This window comes from Colius striatus, chromosome 7 (assembly GCF_028858725.1).
Source record: "Colius striatus isolate bColStr4 chromosome 7, bColStr4.1.hap1, whole genome shotgun sequence".
Taxonomy (NCBI): Eukaryota; Metazoa; Chordata; class Aves; order Coliiformes; family Coliidae; genus Colius; species Colius striatus.
Window position 1 is genome coordinate 29927195 of NC_084765.1, and position 14256 is coordinate 29941450.

Consider the following 14256-nt stretch of genomic DNA (forward strand, 5'->3'; position numbering starts at 1 on the left):
ACAACCCTTGCCAGATTTAGTCCAAGAGGGTTTTAGTTTTCATTCTTTCACCCCTGCATACTCTTGACAGCGTTCCTGTACTCTTCCCAAGTGGCCAGGCCCTTTTTCCATGTTCCGTGGACTTCCTTCTTCCATTTGAGTTGTTTCAGTAGCTCCTTGTTCATCCACACAAGCCTCTTACCTCACTTACCTGAATTTTTAGTCATGAGGATACACCGGTCTTGGGCATGGAGGAAATGATGCCTGAAGATTGACCCGCTTTCTTGGGCACTTCTACCTTCTAGAGTCCTATCCCATGAGATTCCTCCAAGCAGGTCTTTGAAGAGGCCAAAGTCAGCTCACCTGAAATCCAGGGTCTCAGTCCTGCTTGCTGCCCTACTTCCTCCACGCAGGATCCTGAACTCCAGCATCTCATGGTCACTACGGCCAAGGTTGACCCCAACCTTCACATCTCTGATCAGACCTTTCTTTGTTAGTACAGCAGGAAACACCTCCTTGTTGGCTTCTCAACCACCTGTGATACTGCAGGAACCTCCTGGACTGCATGTACTTGGCTGAGTGGCTTTGCCAGTAAATATTAGGGTTGTTGAAGTCCCCCATGAGGACCAGGAATTGTGACCATGAGGCAGCTCCCAGCTGTTTGTAGAAGGCCTCATTCACTTCCTCCTCCTGATCAGGTGGCCTGTAGCAAAGTCCTACAACAGCATCACCTACCTTACCCTGTCCCTGAATTCTCACCCACAAGCATTCAACCTCCCTCTCCTCCCTGCCCAGGTAGAGCTCAATGAATTCACATAGAGAGCAACTCCACCTCTCACTGGCCTGTCTTTCCCAGCCCTGCGAGCTGTCCCACCACGGCTCTGTGACTGCAACGAGATCGGGGCCCTGCAACCTCACCCACGTCTCCAGTGCTTGCTGCTCACTCTCCGTGCTGCAAGCATTGGTGTAAGGCATTGCAAGGCCTTACTTGAGCAGGCAGGTTTCTCTGGATGGGTGTGAGAGGATCCTCCGCTGCTCTGCCCTCTCTTGGGGTGGTCAGCCCTCTGACTCTCCCCTTGGCATGCAGCTGAGGAGCATTCAGTGCTGCTTTGGTTGGTCCGACACGTTTCCCAGTTGGATGGGATGGCATGAGCGTTCCATTTTGCACCCCACCTCCTGAGTCCTTCAGTTTAAAGCCCTCTTAACCAAGTTGGCCAGCCTATTCCTGAAGAGTCCCTTGCCCCTTCTAGACACATGTATTCCTTCCCAACCTGCAGGCATCAAAGAAGGTCCCATTGTGATAAAAGCCGAAACCCTTGGGACAGCACTGGCTGTGTAGCCTGGAGTTGACGTGCATTGCTGTCAGCCCTCTTTCCTCTGACTGGAGCAGAAGATAACTTGGGCCCTGCTATTTTTCACTTGTACCCCTAGAGCTTTATAGTCCTTGATTCTGGCCAGGTTCTGGCTCATGAATGCGCAGATGGAAGAGCAGCAGCAGATAGTCGGTGTTCTTGATGAGTCATGGCACTCAGCAGCAGCTCGGGCCTTGCTGCCAGAAGCCAAGGGACCTTGGCTGCCCTCTCGTGACTCCTTGTCAGGTCAGTAAACGGACCCCTCAGGGCCCTGTAGCAGTCACCCACTCAGAGCGCTCACAGTTTCTTTTTGTGGGGTCCACTGTTGAAGAAGCTGTTGGTGAAGTTTCTCATGTAGACCTCACTGCTGGTTGTCCATGGCTGTCAAAGCTTCATATTTGTTTTCGGTCAGGCTGGCGGAGGATGGAGGGTGAAGCACAGCCCTGTGTATTGGGTCACCAGCGCCCTTGGTGCCTAATTCTTGTTGGTGTCTGCTACAGGTGTACAGCTTTGAAGTCAGCTATGGATCTCCATCTCAGCTTCTCTAGTTCTGCAGAACATTTTGACTGTCCCTTGCAGCTCAGTCACTTGACATTGCAGATCCTTAACTGAACATCACGAGATAGTTTCAGAATGGAGCCCAGCAGCTCTGTGGAGAGTCTGAATGCTGAGATGGGAGTGTGTTGGGACAAAAGTTACGAAGAAAAGCACTGAGCCCCAGCCTTGGTGGAGATTCTGATGCACCCCTGAGGAAAGGTTAAGGGCAGGTACTTCTCCCTGGCACAGTGGTGAGACATTTCCAGTTCTGAGCTCTGGAGAGAGTGACACAGAGAGTACTGAAACTGTGTCTCACAGCCCCTTCCCAGTGAGGGCAAGCACCAAGGAGCACTTGGGGTGTATTTTAGAGGTGTCCCTCCTGCTCCTCCCATTGCCCTGAGCCCTTTGCTCCCCAGCAGCCAGGATTAAAGGTGATGTAGACAAGAAGTAAATGCCAATGGCTTTCCCTTAGGTCACTTCTTCCACTCCTGGCCTGAGTACACCCCTGGCATACCTCAGGGCGCCGTCCCGGTGGCACCACAGCCTCAGTTCCACACCGAACCCTCCAGAGACACAGGTTTTAATGCTTTCTGCTTTTAAAGCTCTTATAACAGTAACACACTGAGATTTCCAGCCATCCCAAGGCCTCCCTCACGAGTTTTAAATGCTGGATGAATGGAGTGAGCCCCTGGTTATGGTGACAGGATTTCTAGCACGTTCGGTCCCACAAGTAGCCAGAGCATCTGGGGGGAGCAGCTTGTCTGGAGGAGGATCACTGAGGCAGCACCTCCAAAGCCGGGCTGTCTCCTTCCTCCCTGGGAGAACAACCGGAGACAACTCCCTTCTCAGAAAACCCCACTGTCACTGCGGGGCTTTACTGCAGCTGTGGCCACGGCCTCCATCCCAGCACCTGGAAAACCTGACGGCAGCCCTGTGAAGAGGCTCACGGGGAGGTGGGAAGATCTGGCCAAGCCTCACGGTGGCCGTGCCCTGCCCCTGCCCGCGTCCTGCCCTGTGTGTCCGTGTCCGTGCCTCCGCCTGCATCCCACCCCTGCGTGTCCGTGTCCGTGTCCCTGCCCGCGTCCCGCCCCCGCGTGTCCGTGTCCCTGCCTGCATCTCACCCCCGCGTGTCTGTGTCTGTTCCATGCCCCTGCCCGCGTCCCGCCCCCGCGTCCCCGTGTCCGTGCCCCTGTCCGCGTCCTGCCCCGTGTGTCCGTGTCCGTGCCCCTGCCCGCGTCCCGCCCCCGCGTGTCTGTGTCCGTGCCCCTGTCCGCGTCCCGCCCCCTCGTGTCCGTGTCCGTGCCGCGTCCACGCCCCCCCGCCATGTCTGGGCGGGGCGAGACCGGGGCCGGTTTGGGCTGAAAGGCGCCGGAATCGGGGCCGCAGAGAGGCCGGAGGTGAGGGGGAAGCGGTTTGGGGGTTAAAAAGGAGCAAAATGGGGCGGGAAGTCGGAAAGGGGGAAAATTAATTAATTAATTAGGAGGGTGATGTCTTGTGGTAAAAAAGGGGGAAAATGGGCCGGTTGTTCTCGGGCTTGGGGGTGTAAAATTAATTAATTTGGGAGGTGATGTTTTGGGGTGACAAAGGGGGAAATGGGGCAGCTGTGATCAGAAATGGGGATGGAAAATGAATACATTTTGCAGGAAACATTTTGGAGTGAAACAGATAGAAAACAGGCCAGTTGTGCTCAGAAGTGGGGGTGAAATGTTAATGGATGTGGAGGATGATGTTTTGGGGTGGAAAAGGGGGAAAATGGGCCGGTTCCCTCCAGCCATGGGGCTCATTTGGCGAGGAAAGCACCTGGTGTTGGGGAAAGGGTGGGAACGGTGCTGGGGGGGGGCGGGTGGTGGTGAATTTCTGGAGCTTATTTTAAATTTTGAGGGGTTTTAAAACATTTGCTTTAAAAATTATTTTTAGGGAGGGTTAAAAATTTGAGGGGTTTTCTTATTTACTTATATATTTAAAATTTTAGTTAATTTGGGGGTTTTTAGAAATTTGTGGGGATAATTTTTTATTGCAGTCTTTAGGGAGATTAAATTTGGGGAAGGTTGTTTAACTGCTTTGTGGTTTTGACATTTTTAGAAGTTTTAAAGTTTTCTACATTTTTAAAATTTGGGGATATCCAAAAAAAGATTGGTTTTAAAATTCTGGATTTAAAACTATTTTTAGTTAAAAACCTTGTTTTTTCTAAATTTTGGGGGTAATTTTTAATCTGTTTTTTAATTGTTGGGGGGTGTTTTTAATTTATTTTTTACAATGTGAGGGAGTATTTTTTCATTAATGAATTTTTGTTGTTTTTTTTTTTAAAATAATTAGTTTTCAATTTAGTTTTGTTTTTAAAAACATTGAGGGGTTAATTTTTTAAAATATTTTAAACAGCTTTGAGATTTACAACTTGATTATTTTGAGGTTTTGACCATTTTATTTTCTGGGGTATTTTGTCTACTCTCTCTCTGCAGATGCTGCGATGGAGGCGGGAGAAGGGCTGAACCCCACGGAGGGGCCCCACAGGCCCCACACAGGTGAGGAAGGGACACAGGGTGGGGTTGGGGGGGAAAAAGGCCAAAAATGAGGACAATGTGGAGTGAGGCGAGGAGAGAGGCTCTGAGAGGACACAGGGTGGGGAGCAACCTGCTGCACCCTACAGCAATCCACAGATCACCCACAGATCCCCCACAGTGACCCACAGTGATCCACAGATCCCCTGTAGCCCCACAGCGACCCACAGATCCCCCACAGTGACCCACACATCACCTGTAGCTCCACAGCGGCCCACAGATTCCCCACAGCGACCCACAGATCCCCCACAGTGACCCACACATCCCCTGTAGCCCCACAGCGACCCACAGATCCCCCACAGTGACCCACAGATCCCCTGTAGCCCCACAGCTACCCACAGATCCCCTGTAACCCCACAAAAGCCCACCGATCCCCCACAACAACCCACAGATAAGAACATTCCCTGCACTAGCCCCACAGTGACCCGCACATCCCCTGTAGCCCCACAGCGACCCACAGATCCCCCACAGTGACCTGCACATCCCCTGTAGCCCCACAGTGACTCACAGGTCCCCCATAATGATCCACAGATCTTCCTTCTCCAGGTGCCACGTTTTCACCCCAAGTGGCCGCTGAGCCCCGGGACTTCCTCACCCCACTGGGCTTGCTGGGTGGCAGGCGGCTGCCTGGGCCACCACACCCCAAGCCCTTTCGCTGCGGGGAATGTGGGAAGAGCTTCAGGCAGAGCTCCAACCTCCTGGAGCACCTCCGGACCCACAGCGGTGAGCGGCCCTACACGTGTGGGGCGTGCGGGAAGAGCTTCGGCCGTAGCTCCACGTTGACCGAGCACCTCCGGACCCATAGCGGGGAGCGGCCCTACAAGTGTGGGGCATGTGGGAAGAGCTTCACCCGCAGCTCCACCTTGACCGAGCACCTCCGGATCCACAGCGGCGAGACCCCTTATTCCTGCCCTGAATGCGGGAGGAGTTTTGGGAGGACCTCAAACTTGGCCAAACACCTCCGGACCCACAGTGGGGAGAAGCCCTACGGCTGCCCCGAATGCGGGAAGAGCTTCAGCCTCAGCTCCAACCTGCTCAAACACCTCCGGACCCACAGTGGGGAGAGGCCCTACAAGTGTGGGGTGTGTGGGAAATGCTTCAAGAAGAAAACCCACTTGAGTTCTCACCTCCGGATTCATAGCGGGGAGCGACCCTACAAGTGCGGGGACTGTGGCAAGAGTTTTGGGCAGAGCTCTACCCTCTTAGAACATCAACGCACTCATAGTGGGGAGCGGCCCTACAAGTGTGGGGCGTGCGGGAAGAGGTTTGGAGTCAGCTCCAACCTGGCCAAGCATCGCCGGACCCACAGCACCGAAATGCCCTATAGCTGCGGGAGATGTGGAGAGAAATTCCGTTACCGGCCCCAGCTCGCCCGGCACATGAGGGGACACCCTGACGGGGACTCATAGTGGGGGAATGTCGCCATGGAGTGCGAGGTTAGGGGAGCACGTCGTAGACTCACACAATCGCTTCAGTTTGAAAAGACCTTTAAGCTCCTTGAGTCCAACTCCTCACCTCACACGGCCACCCACATCCCTCAGCACCTCAGCTACACGGCTTTGCAGTATCTCCAGGGATGGGACTCCACTACCTCCTGGGCAGTCTGGGACAGGGGCTGACAACCCTCTCACTGAAAAAGTTCTCTCCAATTTCCAATCTAAACCCCCTCTGGAGCAGCTGGAGCCTATTTCCTCTTGTCCTGTCATTTGTTACTGGGGAGAAGAGACAGACCCTCAAAGCTTCCTGTCAGGCTGTTGCAGACGGTCTCCCCTCAGCCTCCTCCAGGCTGAACACCCCCAGCTCTCTTGGCCACTCCACATCAGGCTTGTGCTCCAGACCCTTCACCAGCTCTGGTGCCCATCTCTGGACATGCTCCAGCACCTCAGTGTCGCTCCTAAAGTGAGGGGCCCAACACTGAACAGTGCCCAGTATAGGGGGCAATCACTGCCCGTGTCCTGCTACCATACTTTCCTAATGCATGCCAGGATGCCATTGACATCTTGGCCACCTGGGCACACTGCTGGCTCATGTTCAGCTGATTAACACCCCCAGGTCCTTTTCTGCTGGACAGCTTTCCAGCCACTCTGCCCCAGGCCTGTAGCATTGCCTGGGGTTGTGGCCCAAGTGCAGGACCTGGTCATTGGCCTTGTTGAACCTCATAGAACTGGCCTCAGCCCGTTGGTTCAGCCTGGCCAGGTCCGTCTGAAGAGCCTTCCTGCCCTCAAGCAGGTCTATGCACCCGCCCAACTTGGTGGCATCAGCAAATTTACTGAGACTGCACTCCATTTCCTCATCCAGATCATTGATAAAGACATTAAAGAGAACAGGCCCCAATACTGAGCCCTGGGGAACACCACTGATGACCTGCCAACAACTGGATTTAACTCCATTCACCACCACTCTATGGGCCCAGCCATCCAGCCAGTTTTCCACCCAGTGAAGTTTTCTTCCATCCAAGCTATGGACATCCAGTTTCTCCAGGAGGATGGTGTGGGAGACGATGTCAAAGACTTTGCTAAAGTCTAGGCAGATGCATGCACAGCCTTTCCCTCATCCACTAAGTGGGTCTTCTTGTCATAGGAGGTCAGGTTAGTCAAGCAGGACCTGCCCTTCATAAAGCCATGAAGCTGACTGGGCCTGAGCACCTGGTTGTCCCGTACATGCTGTGTGATGGTGCTTGGGATGATGTGTTCCATAATCTTCCCCAGCACTGAGGTCAGGCTGACAGGCCTGTAGTTCCTGTCACATTGGCCAACCTCCAGTCTCCTGGGACCTCCCCTGTGAGCCAGGGCTGCTGGTAGATGAGGGAGAGTGGCTGGGGGAGCACTTCCACCAGCTCCCTCAGCACCCTTGGGTGGATCCCATCCAGCCCCATTGACTTGTGCGTGTCGAGGTGGAGCAGCAGATCACACACCATTTCCCTTTGGATTTGGGGGCTTCATTTTGCTCACCATGCCTGTCACCATGGGGCTGGATACCTGGAGATCGAGTGGTCTTGCTATCAAACACTGAAGCAAAAACAGCATTAAGTACCTCAGCCTCTTCCTCATCCTTGGTCACTATGTTTCCCTCCGTGCCCATAAAGGGTGGAGATTCTCCTTAGCCCTCCTTTTGTTGCTAATGTATTTGTAGAAGCAATTTCTATTGCTTTTATAACAGTGCTTTTTTTTTTCCTATTGTTTTTATAACAGTGGCCAACTATAACAAGTTTTAATTGGGCTTTGGCCCTTCTAACTTGCTGCCTGAATAGCCTCACAACATCCTCGTAGTCTTCAAGAGTTGTCTGTCCCTTCTTCCAGAGGTCATAAGCTGTCTTTGTTTTCCTGATGTCCAGCAGAAGGTCTGAGTTCAGCCAGGACAGTGTGCTGTGGGTGGCTGCTCTGCCTGGAGAGCCACACAGTGTTGGGCTGTGTGACCGAGCGCAGCGACTGCAGCATGTGAGGTCCTTGCAGGTGTCTGCGTGTCTCCTTGTTCCGAGACAGTGGGGAAACTGATACTCTGTGTTTACTGGGCCCCCAAAGGTCACGGGGAGATGGTGAGTCAGGGCCGCTGTGCATCGCCTTTCATGCCGTCTCGGCGTTGAACTTCAGCATTCCCTTCTGCCCCCACTCCTCAGTCTCCTCACTGCTGCTGTCCCTCTGTGTTGAGGTGGCCCTGTGCTGTTTTGGGGGTCTTGCAGCATTTCCTGCTAGCCCAGAGTGATCTCTAGAAAGCCTGGCCAGTCCCTGGATGTAGCTGTGAAGCTCTGGAACCCACAGCTCTGCCAGTTCCTGGAGTTAAGGCCTGGGGTCTCTCATACAAGGGTCAGCTTCTCACCCAATGTGTCTTGTTCCCACCTCTTAATCTCTGCTCCCTCTTTGAATTCAATCATCCCAGCGTGGAAAAGTAAAATACACACCCAGGTGATATGCTTAGGGTTTAATGCCTGAAGTGGGCTCTCTCCTCTCATTTTTTGACAGGAGCAGGGCGCCTGTTCCAATTGCTGCATGCCCACCCTCATCCTTCTGTGGAAATTGGCTCCAAGTGCCTCTCTGATGGAGGAGGATGGCGAAGCTCCAGCTGTCTCAGGGTCAGACCGACAGGTTGAGAAGGGAAAAGAAGTTCCTGCTGATTCTCCTTCGAAGCACATGTCTGACAGATCCCTCGGGTTTGAAGGCTTCCTTGGGCCGCCTGGGAGCATGCGATCATCTGTGGTTCTTTTTCCCTGCTCCCAATGCTTTGTCTGAGGACAAGCAGCCCTCCACCCTTCCCCCGTCTAAGGGGAAGGCTAAAACTCTGTTGTGCTTTGGATCCCTCACAAAATCATCGCTGAGGTGCCTCCTGGCCTCCTCCTGCAGCATGTTGGGGTGGAGTGGGCCATGAAGCAGCAGCCTCGTCCCTCTCACGTGGCTCAGCCCCCTCCGCAGGGCAGCACACCTGCATCTTGGGTGGCACTGGTCACCAGTGGGCAGTAGCAAATAGGTATGAGTGGGAAAGATTTCAAGAGAATATCGATAAAAACAGGGGAGCACTGAAAGATAAGAAGGGAAAAGGTGTCACTTGTGTTAGCACTATGTTGAAAGGCAACATAATAAAAATAATCAGTTAGAAAGTGAGACCAAAGAAGGAAAGGCAGAAACATTGGTTTTAATGTCCCAAAATCAACAATGGGTACAACAGTTGAAAGGTGTTAAGGAGAAGTCTAAAAAAATTGGAAGAGAAACTAGAATTTGTCTTACTAAAAGAAAACCTAAACATTGATATTACCACCTGAGGATTGGGATGGTGACGTTTGGGACAGTCCTGATGAAAATGAGGATGACAGGAAACAGGTCCCCAATGAGATGTTTGAGCCTTCAGCTGATTCAAAAGGGGAGATTTCTGATTTTAAAATGAGACCCTTAATGAAGATTGAAGTGGCCAAAGGACCCCAAGGAGGTCAGAAAAGGAACATGGTCAGAACTACTCCCTGGGATCCTCACCAGTTGGCAAATTTACAGTGAAAAGATGAGTGAAACCCAGGAGAATCTGAAACCAAATGAGGGTCTCTCAGGAGGTGATCAAATGTTGCCGGACAGTAGCGAGGCAGATGGATACTGGGGACCTGGGGTATTGTTAAATCTAGGACCTATTTGTCTGCCCTCGTTTGGTAACAAGCAGAGTTGTGTATTGGGCAGGAGAATGCGATGCTATGTAAAGGGGAGATCCAGCATCCATGCCCATGTGGTCACTTAATGGATTATCCAGTGCTGTCACAAAAGCAGCTGCTCAAGGGAAATGCAGAGATGACTGGATAGAGACATTCCAGTCTCCACTGAAACAGATCCCAACCTGTTAAAACCTCTGTTGCAGGGATTGGGGAGGGGGATGGGCAGCAACACCAACAAGTATTTGTTGAGCTGCTGAGGTGAAATCAGAGAGGATGTGTCTCATAAGGAAGCACTACCAGACCCTCAGGCCCTGAGGCACCCATCCCCACCTGGGGAGAATTCCTGCATGACACAGTAAATCGTGCAAGAGAAATGGGTTGGGAAGCACATGCCTGTGAACAAACCCGACCTCCAGATAAAGGCCTGAAGACAGGGCCCCCCCCCCCCCCCCCCCCCCCCCCCCCCCCCCCCGAACATCTAGTGAGGACTTTTACCCTGCCTGAGATAAAAAAGAGGCAGGGACCCCCCTACTCATTTATGAGAGCAGCGGAATGAGTGATGGAGAACTGCAATAGCTCTGGGGATTCCCCGTGAAGCCCTTAGAGGACAATTCTAGCAGACATGGTGAAAGCAGTAAAGCAGGGAGGAAACAGGACAAACCAACAGCCTCCACACATGGACATAAACCAAATCCCTTGGAGGAAGTGGAGACGCACAAAAGAAAAACTGATAGGCACTAGGCAAACTTGGGGCCTCAGCACGTGGCAAATTATGGCCTATCAGTGGTCTGATGAAGAGGAGCCTCGTATTTATTTATCAGTAGAACCTAAGCAACAGTCCTTGAGATTTTTAATTGATACTGGAGCACAAATATCATTAATCACTCCAACTGACATGGAAAAACTGAATATTTGCCCTAAAGGAAAAAGAGTTAAATTGACAGGATTTAATGGGAAAAGGGATATAATTGGTACTGCAAAAGGTTCTCTGTGGCTACCTGGGGAAAAAATGTACCAATTCCAATACCGTTGCAGTAGCTGAACCTGAACTTGGACCTGAACACGAACATGAACATATTTTGGGGTATGATGTCCTTAAAGGAAAGGTTTGGCAATTACCCAATGGGTGTGTCTGGTCATTTGGATCTAAACGTCCTGGGTATGATAAACTTAAAGGAGGAGACAGGAGGATTAACCTTGTAAAGACAGTTTCTGTTTTGCCTCAGTCTGCTGTTCGTTGTGGTCCCACTTGGAGAGGAAGATAAAGCCAAATTTGCTTTTACCTGGGAAGGGGTACAGCCTACTTTTAATGGCTTGGCACAAGCATGCAGACATTCCCCTGCAGCTGCACAGAATGCATGAGCTGAACCCAGGCAAGTAGAAATTCCGGAAGGGGGGCAAGTCTACCAACGTGTCAATGATGTGTTGATAGGAGAAAAGTGTAGTGAGGGAGGCAGCAAAAGAGGTGTGGAATAAATTAAATGGTGAGGGAATAGGAGTGCCCTCTGCCCAAATGCCAAGGCCTAGCTGAAGAGGTAAAATTTCTGGGAACTTGGTGGGTTGCTGGTCAGTCTGTTATCCCAGAGAAAGCCACTATGAAATTGGACACTATGTACACCCAACTAACACAAGGGAACTTCAACAAATTATGGGTACCTATGGATATTGGGGAAATGGTGCCCCTGGATTTTTATAATAGCCAGACTCACTACAAAGAAGAAATCAGAAATGAGACTGACTTGATATCCACAGACAGGTTCTGCATAAACTAATGAGAGAACTAAAACCAATCAATCTCTTGGACCTATCCACCTCAGCAATCCTATGATAGCTGAATGGGACTTTGTTGAACATGGCATTTACTGCAATATGTTTCAAAATGATCCCTTATAGAACCAAATGGATATTGGGATTCCGTTCCAAGGAATTAAAGGATAATGAGAAAAGGAACACATTGCAAAAAGGGCCTACTTTCCCTCACCCCAGTCCTTAAGCAGGGGAAAAAGTACTGTGACTAGTTCTGGGCTACCCAGCTAAAGAGAGACAGGGAATGTTTGGAGAGAGTCCAGCGCAGGGCCACCAAGATGATTAGGGGACTGGAATGTCTTCCTTATGAGGAAAGGCTGCAGGAACTGGGGCTGTTCAGTCTGGAGGTGACTGAGGGAGAATCTCATTAATATTTACAAATGTCTAAGTGGTGGGTGTCAGGAATTTGGGGCATCCCTTTTTCCTGTTGTATCCAGTGACATGACAAGGGGTAATGGAAAGAAGCCAGGACACAAAAAGTTCCATCTGAACATAAGGGAAAACCATTTCACTGTGAGAGTGAGGGAGCCCTGGCACAGGCTGCCCAGGGAGGGTGTCGAGTCTCCTTCTCTGAAGGTCTTCAAGACCCACATGGACACGTTCCTGTGTGACCTGATCTAGGTGGACCTGCTTTGGCAGGGGGGGTTGGACTAGATGATCTAGGGATCCCTTCTGACCCCTACCATTCTGTGATTCTGTGAACCTGTAATAACTAGAGGACCTTTTAATCTGTTAGCCAGCATCAAGCAGGGCAGTGCTCTGCCTGCTGGAATTGCATCATGACCGACTGTGCATGAATGGTGTGCACGCACCTCAGGAACCACAGACGGGGTGAACATAACAAAAGGCCCAACAAAACACACCAAATTACTGATATCTATAAGCCCAGATGTGCCAGCACTACGTTAACCATATACATCCCATCCTGTGGTGGATGCTGTGCAGATCACGGCAGAATCAGCAATGGAAAATGCGTGGTTTACATATGCCTCATGATAATGGTAAATGGAAGTACAGAGCAGTTACTCGCAATATTCAGTAAGGAAAACAAGTAGTAGGAGAAGGAGAAGGAAGTGCACAGGTAGGAGTTGAAAGCCGTGTCACTGTGTCATGGTTTGACATGACAGCCTTTTCTGGTAAGGGGGAAGGGGCTGTAAAGATGGCTCCTGTAAGAAGTTGCTCGAAACTCTCCCCAGCTCTGAGCCAGACCCACTGCTGGGGCTGAGCCAATTAGACGCCTCCACAATCATTTTTTAAGAAGAAGTTGGAAGAGGAGATTTCTTCCTTCATCTTTTTCCTTCTGCCATTTTCTTCTTATTCTGGCTGATGGTGGTGCAAGGAGTAGGAACATTGAGAGAAACAACCATGGTTGATTCCAAGATCAGTGATGAAAGAGGAGGTGTGCTGGAGCAGAGACTCCCCTGCATTCTATGGAGAGAACTGGTGAAGCTGAGATTTTCATTTCTTTAAAGGCCTCGCATCAGCGGTAGAGACTCGTTTTGATAATGAGCCCGTATCAGGGGCAGAGACTCATTTTGATAAAGCTGACCCCAGACCAGGGGCAGAGATTCACTTCACTAAAGGCCCCGAGCCAGGGACAGTCACTATGGCTGAAGGAGACCGTGTCCCATGGGGGGGAATCCAACAACTTCACTGCAGACCCCAAGACAGGGGCAGTGATTTTCTTCTTTATCACTATGGCCGGAGCAGGCTGTGTCCTGAGGAAGGGACCCAATATCCACAGTTGTAACTGTGGGGAGGAACCCACGACAGAGCAGCTCATTAAACTTATGCCCAGAAGAGGCCTTGTCCCGCGAGAGGGACCCTGTAACTGCAGAAACTGCAACCGGGCCAAAGAATCCACACCAGAGATGTTCACCAAGGACTGTGTCCCATGTGAGGGACCCTGTATCGGCAGAAGCTGTGGCTGTTGGGAACAACCCACAGCAGAGAAGTTCGTTAAGGACTGTGTCCCACGGGAGGGACCCCGTGTTGGAGCAGGGGAAGAATGCCAGGAGTCGTCCTCATCTGAGCAGACAGAAGCAGCAGAGCCCATCTGTGAGAGACTGACCACATCCCCCACTCCCTGCCCCCCTGAGCTGTTGAAGGGAGAGGAGGTAGAGATATCGGGAGCAGTGAGCTGGGCCCGGGAAGAAAGGAGGGATGGGGGAGGGAGATCTTAAAGTGCTGGGTGTAATTTTCTCATCATCCTACTCCCTTTTTGCTTTTATTCCATTCTTTTTCTTGTAGAATAAACTTTCCTGCTTTCCTCTTTAAGTCGAGTACTGGAGTCTGTTTTGCCAGGAACCGTAATTGGCAGCGAGCCCTCCCTGCCCTTGTCTCAATCCACAACAACCTTGCTTATCTTTTTACTCCCATTTCGCTGGGGCCTCTGCCATCCTAATGAGGGTGGGGGCGAATGGGGACAGCGAGTAAGAGACCTTCATGTTGCTGCTGTGCTACCTGGGCCAAACCATGACACATCGGCAGTAAAAAAGACCACAAGGATAATTAGTGTTGGCTTTTAACGCAGTCAGGGCAGGTGCCACACAATGCTTCTGTCCGTGGGCAGCATTAGATCAGCAAGTAACTGGAAAGAAGGTCTGGAAAGGGACAACTGGAAGTGGTTATTATTACAGGCTCAATCCTGACTGCTCTACATAGAATGGGTCAAAGCTCATACTGATGATGGGCCTTTACAGACCTACTGGAATAGCAATCCTGATGCCACTATTACAGGGCTGTGTAATTGGTTTTCCACCCTCCCTACTCCAGATTTGATACAAAGTGAGAACGGGTCTCATTTTACCAGTGCAATGGTACAGAATCAGGCTAAAAAGGAGGGCATCAAATGGATCTTCCATGCTCCTTACTACCCTCATACTGAAGAGCAAGC

At 51.1% G+C, this 14256-nt stretch overlaps 1 protein-coding gene across 4 annotated transcripts; it reads left to right on the forward strand.

The window, feature by feature from the left end:
- The first annotated feature begins 1557 nt into the window (after positions 1–1557).
- On the forward strand, positions 1558–9942 carry LOC133625804 (zinc finger protein 239-like). 4 transcript variants are annotated; one of them, XM_062000176.1, is made up of 4 exons: positions 1558–1577; positions 1832–2821; positions 4328–4390; positions 4973–8247. In XM_062000176.1, exons 3-4 carry the CDS (start codon positions 4336–4338, stop codon positions 5833–5835), a joined length of 918 nt encoding a protein of 305 aa, XP_061856160.1. In that variant the 5' UTR covers positions 1558–1577; positions 1832–2821; positions 4328–4335; the 3' UTR covers positions 5836–8247. The 4 variants fall into 4 exon arrangements, 2 of the variants coding, with proteins under 2 accessions (XP_061856160.1, XP_061856159.1); XR_009819093.1 differs by lacking the exons at positions 1558–1577; positions 1832–2821 and adding exons at positions 3210–3265; positions 8386–9942 and having other exon boundaries at positions 4973–7961; XR_009819094.1 differs by lacking the exons at positions 1558–1577; positions 1832–2821 and adding exons at positions 3210–3265; positions 8386–9942 and having other exon boundaries at positions 4973–7014.
- Positions 9943–14256: the final 4314 nt, after the last annotated feature.